This window comes from Gigantopelta aegis, chromosome 4 (assembly GCF_016097555.1).
Source record: "Gigantopelta aegis isolate Gae_Host chromosome 4, Gae_host_genome, whole genome shotgun sequence".
Taxonomy (NCBI): Eukaryota; Metazoa; Mollusca; class Gastropoda; order Neomphalida; family Peltospiridae; genus Gigantopelta; species Gigantopelta aegis.
The window spans coordinates 89629679-89651078 of NC_054702.1; the positions used below are offsets into that span (position 1 = coordinate 89629679).

At 36.1% G+C, this 21400-nt stretch overlaps 2 protein-coding genes across 2 annotated transcripts; one reads left to right on the top strand and one right to left on the bottom strand.

Moving 5' to 3' along the window:
- Positions 1–329: 329 nt before the first annotated feature.
- LOC121372460 (apoptosis regulatory protein Siva-like) lies at positions 330–4596 on the bottom strand. The gene is made up of 4 exons (XM_041498778.1): positions 4464–4596; positions 2448–2687; positions 1308–1458; positions 330–971 (listed from the first exon to the last, which is right to left on the bottom strand). The coding sequence occupies exons 1-4, from the start codon at positions 4579–4581 to the stop codon at positions 926–928; spliced, it is 555 nt and encodes a 184-aa protein (XP_041354712.1). The 5' UTR covers positions 4582–4596; the 3' UTR covers positions 330–925.
- Positions 4597–6164: 1568 nt separating this feature from the next.
- LOC121372360 (CAAX prenyl protease 2-like) lies at positions 6165–18888 on the top strand. The gene is made up of 9 exons (XM_041498661.1): positions 6165–6280; positions 9831–9936; positions 12575–12655; positions 14755–14815; positions 15653–15711; positions 16847–16955; positions 17377–17448; positions 18044–18106; positions 18630–18888. The coding sequence occupies exons 1-9, from the start codon at positions 6165–6167 to the stop codon at positions 18827–18829; spliced, it is 867 nt and encodes a 288-aa protein (XP_041354595.1). The 3' UTR covers positions 18830–18888.
- The last annotated feature ends 2512 nt before the right edge of the window (positions 18889–21400 follow it).

A 21400-nucleotide genomic window follows, 5' to 3' on the forward strand; every position in this document is an offset into this window, starting at 1 on the left:
AAATTTTTGGTTATAAAAAATCTGAAATGTCAAGACCTGTTAAAGGGAGATAATTATTCAACAACCTAAGGATTAACTTGATAGTACACACCAGCCTCAGTGGTATTGTGGTTAAGCTATCGGACATAAGACTGGTAGGTACAGGGTTCGCAGCCTGGTACTGGCTCCCACCCATAACGAGTTTTAACGACTCAATGGGTAGGTTAAGACTACACCCTCTTTTCTCTCACTAACCTTAATAACTAATCCACTGTCCTGGGCCTAATTCACTAAACACTTGCAACTTGTGATCTTGCAGTGCAATGCTAAAATACTTACAAAGAGGATGCTATGTTGTCTAACAGCCTAAGAGACCTTTGTGAATTAGGCCCCTGGAGAGACAGCCCAAATAACTGAGGTGTGTGCCCAGGACAGCGTGTTTGAACCTTAATTGGATATAAGCATGGAAATCTGTTAAAATGATATGATTCAACCGAAAAACAAACACAAAATTACAAGTAAAGAAAACTTTTTGACAAAGCTTAAACAGGTGTTAACAGGAGGACTTTGAACCGAGAATGAAGTTACAGGTAGCCCGTGCAAGGATAGCATTGCGCATATCCGGCAAGGGAGAGAATTCTGCAGTGTGTAGGTATGACTCAGGTTGAATAGTGTATTTGTTGAGCTAGCACAGTAAGCTGAATAAGACTATTGGATATAAGCATGGAAATCCGTTAAAATGACATGATATGATGGTACACCCTTCAAAAGGACAATAAAAATTCAGTTTACTTCTTGTTTCAGATCTGTTCAGCACAGTGAACAAAACAACCGAACATATTATGACGTTGTTATGCACAAATAGGTAGTTTATAGCACAGAGACAAATATTTCCAAACAAACACTGTACAGTCACATTCTGTCAATAGAATCCATCGACGACACATCAAGAACAACTCAAGCAAAATGATCGCTCCATTGCCTCATCATAACTGAAAAAGAAATTAAGAATAATTTAATCTAATCTATTGCTAATTTTAAAATTAAAAATAATATTTTCCCTCTCACATTCACTAGCATATGTATCAGAATAAAACAATACTGGCAACTATTTAGAAAGGAACTCCTCCCCTGATCCAGTGTTCGACAAATGTTTGAGAAAGTTACTTGCTCTCACAGAAACTTTGGCTACCATCTTATGTATTTCAGTAATATACAGTTGATAATGTCCACTAGCCCTGACTAAACATTCATAGCCATGGCTGAGGGCTAGTGGCTTTGTTGAAATCTGCCTCATCTGAGATTTTAAAAATAAATGTACTACTTACTTGAGAACTGAACAGAGTTGACAGAAGTCGCCTGCACAATTGTCACACTGTCTTGTACACGACTTGCATGCCAGCTTGTCACAGAAACTACACGGTTGAGAAGACAACTTTGTAACAGAATTCTTACATGTGTTGCAGAATAAACCAGCTTCTAAAAACAACAAATTTAAATAAAAATCACCAGAATCATACGTACGAGGGGTGATCAAGAAGTTATCGGCCTAACTAGTAGGAAGAGACCCTGTACATGACATAATTATGCACAACCAATAGCTAAACCTGGTACATAGCCAGTGAAGTAGGAATCTCACAAGAAAGAAATCCGAACATCCTGACGAATGAGTTGTCAAGGAGAAGCCTGTTATCAAGTCGTTATCTCCATAGATCTTATAATCAATAACCAATCAGGATTTTATCAACTATGTTTCTAGACTCCGATAATTGTCACCATTCCCTACCATTCCTCAAAAGCTATGTCATTTTTCATTCCCAATTTTAGAGTAAAAAATTCCCAATCAATTAAATAATTCTAATTTTTTATTATTATTATATAACGGCATATTTTGAAAACAATACATAAGACTAGATATTAATTTGAATAAATACAAGTATATGTATAGTATTAGTCTTTTTGACTCTAACATGGCTTACTAAGAAGTGTTTTAAATGAAACTGAAAATTCCCAAAATTTGGTAAAACAATGCTAGAATTCTCAAAGTCAAAGCCATGGGTGTCAAGTCAAATTTTAAAAATAAAACCCTGCCAATAATAATATTCAATAAACAGGTGGAAATATTGTAGCTGCTATAAAAATAAAAGCCAAAATATTTAAATAATCTTTTAAAAGCAAAACAATTTATACCAATAGTTTAACTAAAAAAAATAGGTTTTCAGCATTTCAGATCAAATCCAGTCATTGTAAAAATTATTTACTGCAAAAAAAGGGGAGCTGAAATCAATTACAAAGTAACAAAAAAAAGGCCTGAAAATTGTACAAACAACCATGTTGTTCACACAAATCTTAAGTTTGCAAAACCTATTTTTTGTTCGCACATTAAATTTAGGACATTATTTGCACTTAACATAACAGGTTATGCAAATTTTCAGTTTTCAGAATCCTGTGGAATATAAAATAGTGACCTTTGGGTGAGATAACAGTTGATGAATTCTTTTGACAATCTCCTCCGTTTGACATCCATGGGAACTGTGGAGGTGTCAGCTGGCAGCCCTTGTCAAGACAGAGTTGTCCCGGCAGAATCTCATCCACAGATCTCTCCACGGCCATCGGCTGACATATCATGTTGTCATTGGCGTCAGTGGTGGCCGCGCCCTCCGAGAAACTCTTCTGGGATCCTTTGAACAGTAGCTCCTTCGTCTTTTCTATGAAGAAAGGAATGTTAATTTATTCAGTGACACCTCTAACACATATTAAAATAAAATTTGCCAGTTGTTCTTAAAATTTGCAACTGGCGAATTTGGCGAGTGACAGAACTAGCCCCGAGTCTCATCAAGGACTACAAGGCTTCTGTATGTTTTGAATTAGGAATGAATAAATGTTAAATGACACTCCAGAACAAAAATACACTTCGGCTATTTTGGTGTTAAACAAAGGGGTTTCTTTTAAATAGAGACATGCTTTGGATATAAGGCATTTAGTAATAGGGCTAGTTCCCACCTGTTACCAGCCCTGGTCGGACTGCTGGTGCTCCCTTGCACCTGCCAGTGCAGGCGGTCCCCTCTCCAATCCACCCCACCCCTTTCCTGTCCTGTACGGAGAAGCCGGCCAAGGCTGGCACCTGTGCCCAAGACAGGTGTGTGCTACAGCTTGCTCTGAACGTACACGTTAAACACTTTGACCTGACCTGGGCTAGCTCTTGGCACTCGCATTTTGTTCTGGTTATACCTGTTTGTATCGCATTATTTTTGTGAAACTTGTTTGTAATCTCTTGGTGTCTCTTCTGATGTTTTTTATTACTATATTAGCAAAAACAATGATTGAAGCATGAGTGTGCACGTGAATTTCGAAAATCATCCAGTCTCAAACTTAGAATACTCTCGATTTGGGAGCAGGTCAACTCTTCCCCTACCAACTCACCCCACACTGTTTAGTCAACTCATATCATTACTGTTTTATTAATTAAATATAACAATAGTTTAAGCGATAATATGCATTAAATATTGTTCAATATGCACACCAGTGACCACTTGGAAGTCCAAGCCTTGCCTGACCATTTTTTTTAGGATACAAGGGACAAACTCGCAAACATCGTTAAAATATGCTTGACAGTTCATTGTAATTGATTATTGGATCTTCTCAATATAAAACCATTTTAATAAGTGGTTGTAATAGCAGAGTTTCAATGTAATATTAATTTTTAATTTCGTCACAATTATTTATGGACAGTAAAGTTTGGGGAGAGTTGTCTAATCACTGGGGCGGATTGACCAAACGCTAGGGCGAGTTGGTTTTCGGGAAAGTTGACCAGTATTCCTCAATTGTACAATACTCAACAATACGCAAAATGTATTTTATTATTAAGGTCGACGACAGTCACTTTTCGCACCCTTGTTTTGGGTTCTTACACAATAAATATAGCATATCTTACCGTAATTTCACTTGAAATCCATATTTTGTAAAAGGTACAATTTTTTAATCACAAGATTTTCTTCAAACACATTCAGATGCATTAGTAATGTTCAAACAAAAAAAATTCAATAACAAGTTTGCATTGGAATTTTTCCAGCATTCTTAAAACGGAAACATCATGTATGGTTATTGTAAGGTGATTCAAAGTGACATCATTGCAATACCGACATCATTTAAATTCAAAATTAGCTATATTATTACAATGCTTCGCCAAATTAAAATAAAAACTGGTCTACTAACCTTGACCCCTGTCAAATTTCTGTAACAAGTGGACAACGTTGTTTACAGGTTGATATTTGGTTATTTTTCATAATTCTAGACAAAATATTAATTTTAAGTTTCAAAAGATGAAATAAATAAAAAGTACCTTTTGTCAAATATATCATATCAAAAAATTACCGTTGGATATGTTTTATTTACTGTGTACGAAGCCAAAACAAGGGTGCGAAAAGTAACTCGTCGGCCTTAGTTTTAAATTTCAACCCTGACAATTGTTGTTACTATTTTACCGTAAACTATTTTCATATTTTCTTTTTGGCCAACACCTAGATCGATTTCCTTTTTGCCAATACGTGTCTTAAACTGCAATGGAGAACATTCTCCGAAAGGGTTAGACCTCTTCATCATGACTGTCAATGTCAGATTTTCCCGCAATTGGTTATGCATATTACGAGTTATTTCCCTTCCCTCAATATGACTTACTAAAGTTTGGACTAAAATTTCCCGACATTTTGTTGAATACGGATTCGTTAAATGTGGGTTCATGGTATTATTGTTCTCAAAATCTAAGTCAGTTGCGTATGAAGGTGTCAGGGGAGGGGGTGGGGGGGGGGGCACACTTTTATATTTACATACTTTTACACTACTATAAAGCAAATATAAAGCAAAATATCTGAGAAGTGGGGGACATGCCCCCTTGCCCACCCACCCCTCCCCCGCCAGTGATCTTTAGATTGTTGCTTTTACTGTTTTTGCTTAATTCTTAATTCTTCTTCTTCTTCTTATTATTATTTTTTTTTTTTAAATAGTCTTTAAGGATATAAAAATCAGTGTACGGAAAGACTCCAAGCTAGGTCTAGTGTTTTAAAATGACCGACCATGTTCGCACGTGCAATAAGTGTACGATAATATTGTTTGTTTGTTTGTTGTTGTTTTTGTTTTGTTTTTTGTTTAACGACACCTCTAGAGCACATTGATTTTGTACGATACTAATACAAGTATTTCGAAAACCGGCTATTGTTGTGACATACACAACGCGTTCCATTAGGACCGTATAGATCAACCAAAGCATCAGTCAATCCACCAATCAATCAATCAATCGATCAATCGATCGATCAAACAATTAAATCATTCACAATCACTGGCGTAGCTGGTATGGGGGACATTTTTTTATTTATATTATTTTGCTAGGGCTAGTCGGGAATCGTGGCATCTGGGGTGGGACACAATCTCTAGTGGGGTTGGCAAGATTGTTTTCTTTTTTTATAAAAATTCCTGTTCGCTCTGGGTCGTTTCATCTCATAAACGGCTCGCTTCGTCCCATAAACTGGTCACGGTCGTATCGCCTTCATCGGGTTGTAACGGATCTAGCTCAGTCGGTACAGCGCCGGCCTCGGTGGTGTCGTAGTTTAGTCGTAGGGTTCGCAGCCCGGTACCGGTTCTCACCCAGAGCTAGTTTTAACGACTCGATGGGTAGGTGTAAGACCACTACACCCTCTTCTCTCTCACTAACCATTAACCAACTATAGCAACTAACCCACTGTCCTGGACAGACAGCCCAGATAGCTGAGGTGTGTGAAATGAAATGAGGTGCTTGCGACGTAGGATCAAACCATCTCCGTGGGCCTATTTCTCTTGTTGTTTTTCACGCTGAACCAGTGCATTGCATGTGCTGTCGTGTCTGTGGGAAGCTGCTAATGGACAAAAATGTAGCGGATTTCCTTTAAAAATACGAATTAACACACACACACACACACACCAAAAAAAATAAAAAAAAATAAAAAAAATTCTTTTTTTCTTTTTTTCTTTTTTTACATTCACTAGCCAATCATTAATAAATTAATGTGCTTTAGTGGTGTCGTTAAACAAAACAAACTTAACCATTTTTATTTTTTGGACACCAAACAATAAGAGTTTCGGTAATTCGGATGTGTGGCATTTCAGAATGAATATAAATCTATTGGCTTCGATCATTCGAGGTTTCGCGGAAAATGGCGGTGATTGTTTTCGAACATGCTTCTTGGCAAGCCGTCTTACTTTGTCTTTTATTTGCTGTTATATATGTCGGTAGTTTATACGTTTGGGCAGGAAGCACAGAGAAGAATAGGTTCGCATATTTGTTTGATTGTAATATTGTAGACGTTGACATCAACGAACCAAATAAACGGAACTGCTAATTTTTCTTCCTGCTATTCTGTCGGTGCCAGTCTTTCAATTCTTTGGCGGGCAGTGTTATAAATATCGATGAGTCACAGAGAGACCAGTAGTTGATGCTTATTAATCTAACCAAGATGAGAAGTAGTTACAATAAAATATTTTGTTTTGTTGATATTTATTTTAATGATTTATGATTCTATTTTTTATTTTTTTTTATTTTTAAACTACTTTTTTTAGGGTATGGTTTGGGGGCGTGAAAATTTGATAACTTCAGAGTTAAATGGCATAGGTTCTAGATTGCCTGTTATATTCACAATCCATTGATAGAGATTACAGCACAAATATACCATGAATTTGTTCCCAGTGATTGAACTTAATGATAGCATGGTGACGGACAGTAATTGATGTAGTTGAAATATCATGAATTGCTGTAGATCAGGGGCTTTACTGATATCAGTTTTTGTTCGTTTTTATATTTGTTTCAAAAGTTACTAATTTAAAATTAATGTAGGCAGGCTCAAAATTGCCATGAGTGAGCATTTTGTCTAGAATACATACATGTAGTTAATATTTAAATACTATAAACAAAATTATTTGTGACAAACCAGAGCTTGTGGATTATGGTAGCCCCACTCAAATGATATACCATGTTGGGTTAGTAAATAACTACTATTGCCATGCCCCATGACTAGTGATTTAAAAACAGTTGTCAAATGCTGCATTTAAGACTTGTAAATATGAATATCCTGTCTCTCTCTCTCTCCCCCCCCCCCCCCCCCCAATCTAAGTGTTTTTAAGCTCTATCTTCCTTTTAGGTGACATATTCCATTATTGCTATTAGTAAAATTTTATTTACTTAAAGTAGGACTAGTGAAGTTTTAATTGTGGCTAGTAAAAAAATTTAATCACTGATACCATGGCTAGTGGATTTTTTTTTTTTTTTTTTTTTCAGTTCTAGAAGCCCTGGACAAACATTAATTTTTTTATAAATATATGTTAAAGGAATGCTTGCGCAAAGCTTTTAAACTTGTATGCATATTCAACGATATATATAATGCACATTATTGCTTAATATCAACACATGTAATCTTATATTTAATTAATAAAACAGTTAAATGTGACGGCTATTATATATATAACGGGAGCAGCCATTTTGTACCATCCCAGTTAATATGCCCTCTGGCGAGCTGGTGGTTACATAATATTTAACGTGTCACGTCAGGAATTGGTCTTATAACAAATGTACCTGATATTTGCGGATGCATCTCACTGTTCTGTAGTAAGCCAGCAATAAGTATTATTTTTCAATACAAAATAAACCACCATTGTCAAAGTGTTGAAATAACTGTATTATGTTTTGTCCATACATTAACTCACATACTGAGTTTTTTCTTACTTATTATTCATTTCTTTCCGTGGCACAAATGACACACAGTTCTTGAATTGGCTTCTTGGTGTATTGGTAATTAATAAGTTATATTTGCTTGGCGATTGAGATTAAACCCAAATTATGCCCTGAAAATTGGACATTGTCGGCAGCAAGAAAAATGCTGTGGTGCCTGACCTGGTTTGCCACTGTGCCCTTCCAATACATCCCATTTTGTAAATTATATGTTCTTCATTGGCAAAAGTTGTAAAACCGGCATTAACGTCTAATTCATGCAAATAGTCAAATACAACAGTTATCCCCATTCTAATTGAATAAATCCCTTAAAAAGTTTTTTTTCCCACGTAACTAATAAATTATCAGGAAGAACGCAAGGTTAACAAAAACCTGGTCACTACTTTCATGTTTTAAATCATCCTTCTTATAAAATAATTATGGTGCAAGTAAATTAAAATGTTTTCATACATATGTATATGTAATACAACAGTTGCTTCTAATTTAGTTTTTTATTTTAGTGACAACTGGTGCTCAATTTAACAAGTACATTGCGAATATTCATAATCGCCATTATTTACTTTTGAATTTGTGTCAGTGTCACACATGTGAGGTCACAACATAATTTTTAAACAGCATTTATGTCATAAAATTTAAAGGAACAATCAGTTTGCGTCAGAAAACATTAAACATTTTAAAAGTAAGTACGTCCAACTAAACAGCGAGAAGTAGAATATGAATTTTTTTATGTAAATGGGCACTTGGGGGAAATCCCAAAACTTTCCGATTCATTAAAGGAATGCTAAAGCAAGGCTTTTGGACTGATATGCATATTCAATGATACATAATGCACATTATTACTTAATATCAACAAGTATAATCGTATAGTTAATTGATAAAACGGTTAAATGTGACGGCTATTATATATAACGGGTGCAGCCAATTTGAACCATCTCAGTGAATACGCCCTCTGGCGAGCTGGTGGTTACGTAATACCTAACATGTCACGTGAGGAATTCGAACTGAAGAAACAAAACATACCAGATTTTTGCGGATGCATCGCAATGTTCTGTAATAATATCCATCCCAGTAACATAGCATCATGTATATGTGGTTTATTTTTCAATACAAAATAAACCACCATTGTCAAAGTGTTGAAATAACTGTATTATGTTTTGTATATAAATTAACCCATGTACTTAAATAATAGCTGGAGTGTTTTCTTGGTTAATTGGTCTTTTCTTTCCGTGGCCTGTACCTGTGGTTCTTGATTGGCAGGTGTATATTTAGACTGTCCCCAGACACTGTTTCTAGACACACTAAAAAGACGTGCCTCTTTTATTAAGATCACATGGTATTGTGTGATAACCTCAAATCGTAATGGACCTTACCAGCTGTCCTGCTGCTTTAATACTTTTAAGTAATTCTGTAAAACTCTTTGATTAAGTAGACTTTCCCATCTAAAATCACAAAACTGACCAATTACGTAGTCCCAAAGAAAAGAAAATTATCACTTGGGTATCGTGAGTGGTCATTTTTGCTCAAACGTATCCTACCAATAGGCCTAATAATATACATTTTTTCTTTGGATTTTTTAAAAGAAAAAATACTATAACTCCATTTCGTTATAGTGATGCAAATTGAAATATATTGAGTTAAATAGTTTATTATACTATCAAGTCATTTGTGTGGTTTTACAAGTCAGGTTGATGAAAGCGAAGCGTCTTGTAAATTAGAGTGTTTGTTTACACTGTGAATAATAGAGAAGTTAGACAGAGCTGACGTCACTTCGCCCCAAGCTATACCACCGGACGTCACAAAAACGAAACAAAATGGCTGCCCCCAGTTAGCAGGAATAATCATGTTTTTTTATTAACTCTAAAATTACGCTTTTTTCATTTGTTAAAGTGTCAGTATGTGTTGGTGGTCCAAGTATGCATCTTTCCAACACATAAGGCTGTTGTTGGAGTTTAGTCTACCTTTAATGGTTGTTTTAATATCGCAAATGGATTAGATAAACCAATAAAATTTCTCGTCGTATGCAAATTGAATTGGAATAATATATTTATAAACACCTATTGGTAAGATGTGGAATTAGTTTGCCATTTGTTTCTTGTAGAGATCACCCTGATGTCATCAGAAAGCGGTTTGTCAGCATAACAGTTGTGTCTGTCGTCGTTCCTGTGTTGGTCTGGTTGGCAGGTCGATCTAGTGAGTCGAAACAGGTGGGTTTCAATTTTTATCCGATCTTCAAATCTAAATATACAGTGGACTCTATTTAAACCAGATTCACTTGGGACCAATGAAATATGCCGGTTTAGACAGTGTGTCGGTGTAGACATATTTTGTCCAGAGTTACGGTTCTTGCGATAGTGTTATTAGAAAATACCAATGTAAATAAAACGTCATATTCACCAAATGTTTGTACTATGTGGAAGACATCTGTGAAAGCAAGGCTAAGCAATGCACGTTTTAGTGATTGGTGTAAACCTGAAAGATATTTGTGTTTTTTTAAGAAACCAATGAAAATGAAGATAAACAAATTAAGACAGATTGTTGCATATTACTAATAATCTGATTGATCTTGCTACACGTACCTACACCCGTTACAACAGGGGTGGTGTATTTTTTCATTTAGCCTTCAAAGAGGCACGATTATTTCATAACACTTTGGTGTCCTAATTACTGGGGAACTGCCATCATTGTTTAAAAGGTGCAGACAGTAGAGGTAAGATCGTATGCCCTTGTAGACAGAGCTAATTAATACGTAAACTGTTCTTTTGTTCTTGAATTTCCATCCGAAATCTGGAATAGAACGAATCTGGTTTGGCCAGAGTTTTATTCATAATAAATTAATGGTAGTTGGACTGGACTTTAAAACTGCCTGTTACACACAGAAATCGGGTTTAGACAGATGCCACTGTTCATGTAAGCTTACCAACAAATTGTAATATAAAATTTAACAATTACTTGCTGAAAACAAGAATGCTTGAGTTAAAAGATTTCTTTGTCAACTTGATGTGTTTGTATATACAGTGAAACCTCTCAAAACGGGACCCTCTGTAAACCGGAATCCCCTCAAAACAGGATGTTTTTCATGGTCCCTTTTTAAATATATACTCTTCAAAAAAAGAAACGCAAAAGGGTACAAATGGGTTATAACTCCGATTTTATGTTTCCTACCGGTTCATGCTTTGTGAATATAAGGTCATTGCATGTCCCAAACACATTCCCACGGTTACATTCGATAAAACGCAGCTACTGTACAATAAAGTTCCAAAATGTGAATATTCGCAAAAACGCAGCCACGTGCAAACCGTGTCACCACTGCACGTGCGTTGTCTGCACGTGCAACATGAACACCGACAGTATAAAAGTGCAGGGTGTTCGCTTGCCTGGCCTCTGTATCATGGCCGACAGTTGACAATCCAGGACATGCCACGTCTCAGTGAACCGCAGAGAAACAATGCCATCGGCCGACTAGACGCAGGCGAATCCAGAACGGCCGTTGCCAGGGCATTCCATGTGTCCCCAAGCACCATCTCCAGACTGTGGGACCGTTACCAGCAACATGGATCAACACGTGACCTCCCTAGATCCGGTCGACCACGGGTCACTACCCCCAGGCAGGACCGCTACATCCGGGTACGCCACCTTCGGGAACGATTGACTACTGCCACCTCCACAGCCGCAGCAATACCAGGTTTGCGCAGGATATCCGACCAGACCGTACGGAACCGCCTACGTGAGGTAGGAATTCGTGCCAGACGTCCTGTTCGAGGTGTCATCTTAACACCACAACACCGTCGACTCCGACTGCAGTGGTGCCAGATTCATCGACAATGGCCTCAACTGCGATGGAGACAGGTGTGGTTCAGTGACGAGTCCCGATTTCTGCTCCAACGTCATGATGGAAGATGTCACGTGTATAGGCGTCGTGGTGAACGTTATGCGGCAAACTGCGTGCAGGAAGTGGACAGATTCGGCGGGGGTAGTGTCATGGTGTGGGCAGCCATCTCGCACACTGGCAGAACTGACCTGGTCCACGTGCAGGGCAACCTGAATGCACAGGGCTACATTGACCAGATCCTCCGGCCACACATCGTTCCAGTTATGGCCAACGCCAACGCAGTGTTCCAACATGACAACGCCAGGCCTCACACAGCACGTCTCACAACGGCTTTCCTACAGAACAACAACATTAATGTCCTTCCTTGGCCATCGATATCACCGGATTTGAACCCAATTGAGCATCTATGGGACGAGTTGGACCGACAGCGACAACCACAGCCCCAGACCCTGCCCGAGCTGGCAGCAGCCTTGCAGGCCGAGTGGGCCACCATCCCCCGGGACGTCATCCATACTCTGGTTGCTTCAATGGGCAGGCGGTGCCAGGCAGTTGTCAACACATGCGGAGGCCACACCCGGTATTGACTCCAGATGACCTTGACCTTGGTGGTGTGTCCTATCACTTACTCACAATGGACTAGAGTGAATTGTGAACAATCCTGCAACATTTGGTAATTATCGGACTCACCATTCAATAATGAAATCAATTCTCCAAATGTTACGACAATGTGGTTTTGCGTTTCTTCTTTTGAAGAGTATATGTACAGAAGAGAACCTCTCAAAATTGGATACCTCTTAAACCAGACTTTTTACTTGGTTCAGAGGTGTCCAGTTTAGATGAGTTTCACTGTACATGTATCCACTAATTTAAAAACTCAAATTTTGGGTTTGTTTTTTGCAGTTTGATATCTGAAATGGAAGAGCACAGTGTTTAACTATGTTTTTTGTGTACAAGTTTCTGATGAGTTGGTTGTAAACCTAATGATGGTTAATACTTACCATTTGTTATTGTAGGCTCACACTTTGTGGGAATGGCTCGGACTGAGGTTCCTCGGCTTCTTACCTGCATTTATTATTCCTTTGATATTGACAATGGTATGTATCAAAATTGTGATGTTAAATCAAGAATTTTTCTGTTTTCTTGTTGCTAGTTGTAGGTAATTTAAATTATTTTCCTTTTGTTGACAGTAGCAGATATCATCTTTGTGACAATGGTATTTATTTAACATATTTTATTATGTACATTAAAGAATTCACCTTTTGCAGCAAGTGGTAGATCTTGTAGTATAATATTGTACAGTAAAATTGCTATAAAGTATAGTGCCAGCACCTAGAGTATCTTGCACTGAAGGTCTGTAGTTCAAATCATCTCAGTGGAGGTTGATTGATTTAATTACGGACAATTATAAATAGCAACGTACTTAAGCCTCCTTTTAATAACGAAATCAAGAGATTCATTGTGAATGGCTTTTAATAACAAAATCAAGAGATTCATTGTGAATGGCTTTTGGATGCAGCTGTTTACAAGTCTACAGTGAGCCTTGCTGTATCTCAACCAGACCTGTCAACCCTCCCGGATTCCACGGGAGTCTCCCGGTATTTGATCAAATCTCCTTCTCACCTGTGCGGGAGACAGTTTCTCCTGTTAAATGACATTTTTGTAAGCATAAAAAAAAAATCGATCCTCTTTTGTAAAAATAACAGAAGGGAAGTAACTCTGCCTTTTTTTCTCATTCGGAAAATGTCGACTACTTTCGGTTTTCGAGAATGTAACAGGCCGAATTGTCCCGACTGTTTAACCTTTGCCAAAGTGAGAATTGTGGGATAGCCTATTTATATTGTTAAAAAAGCACATGGAGTTTATAAAATGACGTGTTATTATAATGTTTGTTGTCATCGTAATGGCTACGAAGCGTGTTGCCGCTAATTCAACAGGCTGAGTATTGACATTCAGTGTTGCCATATAAAAAAAAAAAACTATCCAATTTAGTTCTAATAACACCTCTGAATTGTAAAATGTCTTCCCACTGGATTACATAATGCAACTGACGAATCTGAACTGCCAGACTCCCGAGTTGACCGATACACACGATGCATGTTAAAATCACATGTCACAGCAAGACAACGAAAAGACCAATTAGCTGTATAAACATACTTGTGTCAGTTAATTTAGTATATTTGTGCGGTAAAATGTTGGTTATAAGGGTACACTTCAAGAAATTATTTTTGTACAATTAAAAAAATTTGTGTTTGACATTGACATAAAGTTACTCACGGAAATGGGCATAATTCCGGTATATTTCACACGATGTCCGTAATGAGGTTTTACTTATGATTAATGAAAATACAATGTTTAATGCATCATTATAATGATTTTAAATAAGTACCACGCCACCGTTCCTCATTATAGTAAAAACTGAATATTAATTTATAAGATTTATATAAATTTGTCTTTGGTACTTAGGTACACTAACCAGAAATGATAATGTAATGCATCCTGTAAGAAGAATACCGTAATGTGTAATACCGTAATTATTTGTGTTTTTTAAATTTTTTTTTAATATCATAATAATAATATTTCAACTTTAAAAAAAAAAAAAAAAAAAATTGTTCTTTTTTAATGCCAAGATCTAAGGTTAAGAAGTATATATGACATTATAAAGTATTCATATAACTTATTGTAATAATGTTTTTTTAAAATCTTACGATTTTGGGTTAAATTGTGTGAATTTAAAAAATCTCCTGCTTTTTCAACACGCACCTGCTTTCTCTTGACTAAAGGTTGACAGGTCTGATCTCAACAGTTTGGCTGGCTGTAACAGGCACGAATGATTGAATATTTTTCTTGTCTATCAACAACACATAACTTTTATAATTTTTATATAACATATCAAACCTTTTAAATGTGTACTTAAATGGTTTGGTTAGAACATGGTGACATTTATCATCTGGCAGGAAAGAAAAATACATCAGTAGGTGATGTATTTTTCATGCTGGTGTGTCCTGTAAACATTCATTCATTCATTCATTCATTGTCAAAAATCAACAACATTTTTTGTTGGTTTAATGTTGAGAATTAATTATGAAAAGTAAGAAAAGTGACTTCTTTTTATGCATGTTTTAGATTTGTTTCATATGGATTCCAATATTAAGTGTAAACTGTTGTAATGAAGCAAATTTAAATATTCTTTCAGGTGCTTTTTATGGGTCCACTTGCTTTGCATTATATGGATGGAATTTTTAGACTATATTTAGGTAAGGTCTAATTTCTTTATTTAATTTTGTTGTCTTGCAGAAATTATTATTTACATTGAGCATTGTTTCCAGTAAACCGGCCTCGGTGGCGTCGTGGCAGGCCATCGGTCTACAGGCTGGTAGGTACTGGGTTCGGATCCCAGTCGAGGCATGGGATTTTTAATCTAGATACCGACTCCAAACCCTGAGTGAGTGCTCCGCAAGGCTCATTGGGTAGGTGTAAACCACTTGCACCGACCAGTGATCCATAACTGGTTCAACAAAGGCCATGGTTTGTGCTATCCTGCTTGTGGGAAGCGCAAATAAAAGATCCCTTGCTGCTAATCGGAAGAGTAGCTCATGTAGTGGCGACAGCAGGTTTCCTCTCAAAATCGGTATGGTCCTTAACCATATGTCTGACGCCATATAACCGTAAATAAAATGTGTTGAGTGCGTCGTTAAATAAAACATTTCATTCTTTCTTTTGTTTCCAGTAACTTAGTCCTTGAGGTCTCCTCTTACACCATTATTTAACCCTCACCAGTGACACACAATATTAAAACAGTAACCTGAATCTTTTAATTATTATTATTCTACATTCACATAATTTTTGTTGTTTGTGAATAAAGAAACACTTGTTCTCGAGGAACTTAACCACTAGCACTTATAACAAGTGTTATTAAATTACTGGAAATATAGACTTATAATACACATTTTTGGGTAAATATATTTGGCCAAAGGAATTCCATTTATGTGCCACTTCATTAATTAATGTTGCATATTTTACAGGTAAAGAGGTTTATTAGTTTTCGATTTGACAATATTTTAATACTACTGTGTAACCATGTCTACTTTCAGAACCGAGGTACTGGGTGAACTGTATAAAGAACATGATCTGGGTCAGAAATCACATTGTGGTATGATGTCATTTTAATATTAAACACCGAGTAACAATGTTTTACCAGCGTTTTGAGTGGAGTAATTACTGGCTCTCATAACTTGGATTATGGAGAGCCATTTAAGATATTACCATATTGAGCATTGATATTTAATCCTTTCATGGTACTTTTTTTTAATTTATTAATTCACATTCTAAAAATAACTTCTTGAACTAATCTTAGGGCAGTGACGAGAAGCCAGAGTGATACGTGTAGCTTCCCTTAAACAACAAGGTCTTTTATTTTATTATTTTATTTAGGCCCAGAAATGTCGATAGTGTCAGGGATGGGGCCCTGAATCACTATCTTACAGATAATGTTGAACATAAATAACATTATATATATATATATATATATATATATATATATATAAAAAATACATAAAGAGTATTGTTAGAGTGAATACATGTATGTTCAGATTGATTGTAAAAAAAAATTCATAGAAAGAGGGAGGGAGAGATACAAGAGAGAAAGGAGAGAGAGAGAGAGAGAGAGAGAGAGAGAGAGAGAGAGAGATTTCTAACATTAAAATAGCATACAAGTTCATAACATAGTTTGATAAGAATTGTATACATGTGATTAGTTTCCAATCAGTTGTATTATAGTTTATTAATGCTCTGTGATACTGCAGGTAGACGAGGTCTGATATATTACTGCCTGTTTTAATGACCCACATTTTACTCGGAGCTCAATACTGCTGATAGTACCAGTAGTAGTGCTGAAAGTATTAATAATTGGTCAACTCTTTCAGATGTATCAAGTCTCATATATTTTGCACCAGACTTTCATTTGGATCCTTTTTTTTTTTTTTTCCCCCATATTCACTTGAATTCAGATTTATGTATTGTACAAATAAACAAACTCAAAATCCTTAGCAAAATCATACTGTCTAGCATGATTTTGGCAACATTTTATTAGACCTCAGCAAACCGGTAGAAAAGCAGTAACAAGTCTGCTATTGGTCAATAGTCCTGTATGAAGTAGCTAATAATTCAATACTTTCTTAAAAATCACTTTCATTTTTTCAACACTTTATTCAGTACTTTGATTTTTTTTTTAAATTCACTTTCATCTAAATCCATTGCATTGAGAACATTTCATTATAATATTTCAGGCTCCATTCTCTGAAGAGTTCATATTCCGAGCCTGCATGCTGCCTTTACTTGTCCCTGCTATTGGAGAAAGTGCAGCTATGATTTTGTGCCCTCTCTTTTTCGGTGTTGGTAGGTATCTCAGTCTGAACAGAACTGACCAATTTCAATCAAATTTAAGGTCACATTTAACTGATTATACATTCTGAAGTTTGATCAAATATAATAATAATAAATTATTAATGGATTATTAAGAACTGTATATGAGTAAATTTATTTAACTTCTTTAGTACCACTCCCTTATCTGTAAACATATTTTGCTTCCACACAATGTCTTTAAATGCTTCTGAATTTATTTTATTTTTGGTTTTAAGTTTTATCTCTACCCTAGGATTGTTGGATGTGCCTCTCCACTCAATATCTTTGGAATTATGCCCCTTACATTTAAATGTATATTTTGTTCTGTTTGTCTGTTGCGGAGTGTGCAAGAAAAAGACGAGTTTTTTCCCCCTAGCAGGTAGAGTTTGATGAACTATTTGCCTATTTATTTCAGCTCACTTTCACCACTTGATTGAGAGAATAATTCACGAACAGTGTGAGATTAAACAAGCAGTTCAAAAATCAAGTAAGTGGGATATTTTTGGATGCAGTCATTCACTTATTAACATTTATTTAATTATATGCAAGTAAGAATGCCCTTTTCCTTTCATAGAAGGAAATACTTGAGTGAGTGTAATTCATATCATTGTCAAACTTGAGATATCAGGGTGCATAATTTTGCATCATACCCTACGTTTACACTGGAAAGAATGTTGTCTTAGCCAGTTTTTAGGTATGTAGAGTAATTCCTTGAAAATTATTACTTGAAAATTATTAAAAGGTGGCTAATTAAAAAATTAGCAAATTGCTAATTTGGCCATGGGCAGGGTGATACACCTCGTAGAAAGAAAGGATTTCAGATTCAATCCATGCAGTTCTTAAAAGAATTGAGTTTAAGAAGAAGAAGTTAACAAATTGTAATATTTATTGAGCATATCATTTTGCAAGTTACTAGCACTCGGTTTATTATAAATGGAATGAATTTGTAGAAAAAAGTTTTTTAATAATTAATTTCAGGGTTTTTTTCATGAATATCAAGTCTTTGATTTAATGAAAGATGTTACAAAATGTTTAACCTATTTAATTGTTGATTAAAGCTTCTATATCATTTAATTTTTCAGTGTTCCAGTTTTTTTACACCACAGTTTTTGGCATTTACTCTGCATTTCTTTTTCTCAGAACAGGTTAGTATATTGTTATTTGTTGATGATTATAGATCTGTTTATTAATTATACAGGGGTTCTCGAGCTTTTTTAAAATTCACTTGCCGAATTTTAACCATTGATGAAATAACATCAGTAAATAATGTACAATTTGTGGTACTAATAAAGTTGAGAACTTGTTTGATCAGTTGTTAATTTACACAACAGGTTGATTAGGCATGCTTTACAGTTTGTCTAGAAAAAAAAGCAAGAGTGTGCGATAAAGTTAGCCTACTTAATATGTACAACACTTAAATTTTTGTAAAAAAAAACCCCATGAAAACCCCTACTAAATAATGACTTGCATTATGCTTATACTGTATAAAATAACAAGTGTTTGGGTACTAGTGTAAAGTAAAAATTATCATGAACATTTTGTGTTTAAAGTTTTGACTTGGACTTAAAATAAAATTGGTTTTAAAAAACATTTTTAAATGCCTATTATTAACAAAACATTAGATTTTAACTATAAGGATTTTAATTTGTTGTTGTCTTTTTTCCATAGGCCACCTGATTGCTCCTGTTATAGCTCATGCCTTCTGTAACCACATGGGTTTCCCAGCATTTAATGAGGTGATGGGCTACCCACAGACAATCCGACGCAGACTTGCCATGTTCTTTGTGCTGGGACTCGTGTTGTGGATAATGGTCTTGTTCCCACTCACATATCCAGCCCTGTATGCTAACGATGTGTATGTGTTATGAACCTGCAGTCTCTTTCACCGGTGCCTGGCAGTAACTGAAATAAAGATATCTTAATTATTCATTTGGTCAAACTGCATTATGACAATGACATTTATATCAAGGGCATTAGGGGAGGGGGCACTGCCTCCTCACAGCATAGACGATTATACAGTGCAACCTGTCTAAACCAGATCACGCCTGGGACATAATATTTATCAGATTTAGACACGATCTGGTGTTTAAAGGTCTGCGTTATAGAAGTTAAAAAACTTGGGGACCATGAAACTTGGTCAGTTTTAACAGGATTCCAGTTTGTTGAAGGTCCGGTTTAGACGGGTTTCACTGTATATTGTCTCTTACCCCCACAACCACCCACAACTTAAAGAAAGGTGAATTAATGTATAAATTGCACCCTCAGTTGTTGGCATCCTCTGATGTCTGTGTACATTTATTTTTGTATAATATTGAGTATTGCAGTATATTTATTGATAGGACCATTCACTTTATACGATTGTTCATATTTTGTCACGATTTTATATTGTATTAAGTGCAACCGACTTTCGTGTGTCCGTTCTTGTATACACACATGGCTGAGAATTATAATTTACAGGCCTCCCAGACCTATATTTCCTGTATTTTTTTATAGGATCCTATAAAACTCCTATATTGAGATTAATTTCCTATATTTGACTCAATTGCTTTGCCAAAATACCGATGAATAAAATATGTTACTGAGTTATATTAGCAGTGAAAGGTAGCCAGCCTGTCAGAAATTCAGAAGATGCTTTGAATGTGGGAGATCAGTATCAAGTGCCAATCAAGATCCTGCTCACTTGATAAGGTGAGAAGGATGTATTACTGATGCAAGATGCACAAACTTTCAAAGTATCCTGGATATCGGCATGGACTGCTGGCAAGCCTTGGTATATATTTGTTGAGGTAGTAGATGGTATCTTGTGTACATATGCAAGGTAAGAACATACCATTAGCAGGGCTGGCCAAAAGTACTCACCCCAGATGAGTAAAAAGTTGCTCAGACGAATAAAATTTACAATTCAGTCATCCGCTGGGCAACCAAAATTTCCAAACACAAAGTGCCTATTTATCCCTTTTGTACACTTGCAATTATTGTAATTCCGTAGTCTGCAGCAAGTGTGCATGTGTGTATGTGTGTGAGGCTTCTGCTTATTATATCAAGTACTGTATTTGACCGGAAGTAGGCCCACCTCTTTGAATAAGAGATTTAAGAAATTTGGCATTTATTCGTAAATCGTGGTATTTTATGTCTGTGCCCGTGAAGTAAATTGCTGAAAATGTTGAAGAATCGAGAAAAAAGCTGTTTAGAACATTACAATCCAGCACGTTACTAAAATGGATAAGTAGACTTTTTGTAAAGTTAGTTTTTGCTTTATATATGTAAGCTCGTGCAACACACGTGTGACGTAAAATGAAGTCGGGGAATTCCCACCGCACGGTTGGTTTTTCACTAATGTAGTAGCGTTTCGTATTACGAAATTAGGTTGTCCACTGCAAGTTTTTGTATTTGTTTCCCAATTAAATTGATGTTTTAAATATACATGCAATTAATATTTAATTGACTAAATGTTAAAGAACAGTAAGTAAGCGCGTGTGCAGGAAAAATTTTTATGATCAAAGCAGTCTCCGTCTGTGTGTCAGACTCGCTTTGAGAGCGCCAACCACCATAATTGCTAAGGAAAACCAAGGGTATACTCCTCAAGAAAATTGTGAAAATTAAATGTCCAGAAATGCAATGTCCTGCATCTACAAGTAAAATTCATCCTGAAAAATTGAGGGGTGTACTTTTTTTAATATTTAAACTCGTCCGTCATAAACTCTCCCCTCTCAAAAAACCCCACAACAAAACAACCCAGAACCCCCCCCCCCCCCCCCCCCCAAAAAAATAATTATTAAAAAAATAATTTAATAAAAATAAAATAATAATAATGTTATTCACTGTGAAATCCCAAAGTAGCATATTTTCGATGATCATTCTAAAGTAAAGTGTTTAAAAAAGTTTTTTAAAAAATAATATTTTGGTATGCAAATTCCTATATTTCCTATATTTTAATATGTACAAGTGGCTGGGAGGCCTGAATTTACATTTTACTTATCTAAAACAAATTTTAATGAATGATTGACACTACCTCAGACATGAGTACTTTGGCATGCTTATTTCAACAATATTACCTGAGTGAATTCACTAACAGGCACGTAGCTAGAGGGTGACATGGTGGTGATATTGAAAAACAATTGGTCTTCCTTGGCATCTGTTATTGTGTGTGACCGGCGTCGTGGTTAGGCCATCGGTCTACAGGCTGGTAGGTACTAGGTTCGGATCCCAGTCAAGGCATGGGATTTTTAATCCAGATACCAATTCCAAACCCTGAGTGAGTGCTCCGCAAGGCTCAATGGGTAGGTGTAAACCACTTGCACCGACCAGTGATCCATAACTGGTTCAACAAAGGCCATGGTTTGTGCTATCCTGTCTGTGGGAAGCGCAAATAAAAGATCCCTTGCTGCTAATCGGAAAGAGTAGCCCATGTAGTGGCGACAGCGGGTTTCCTCTCAAAA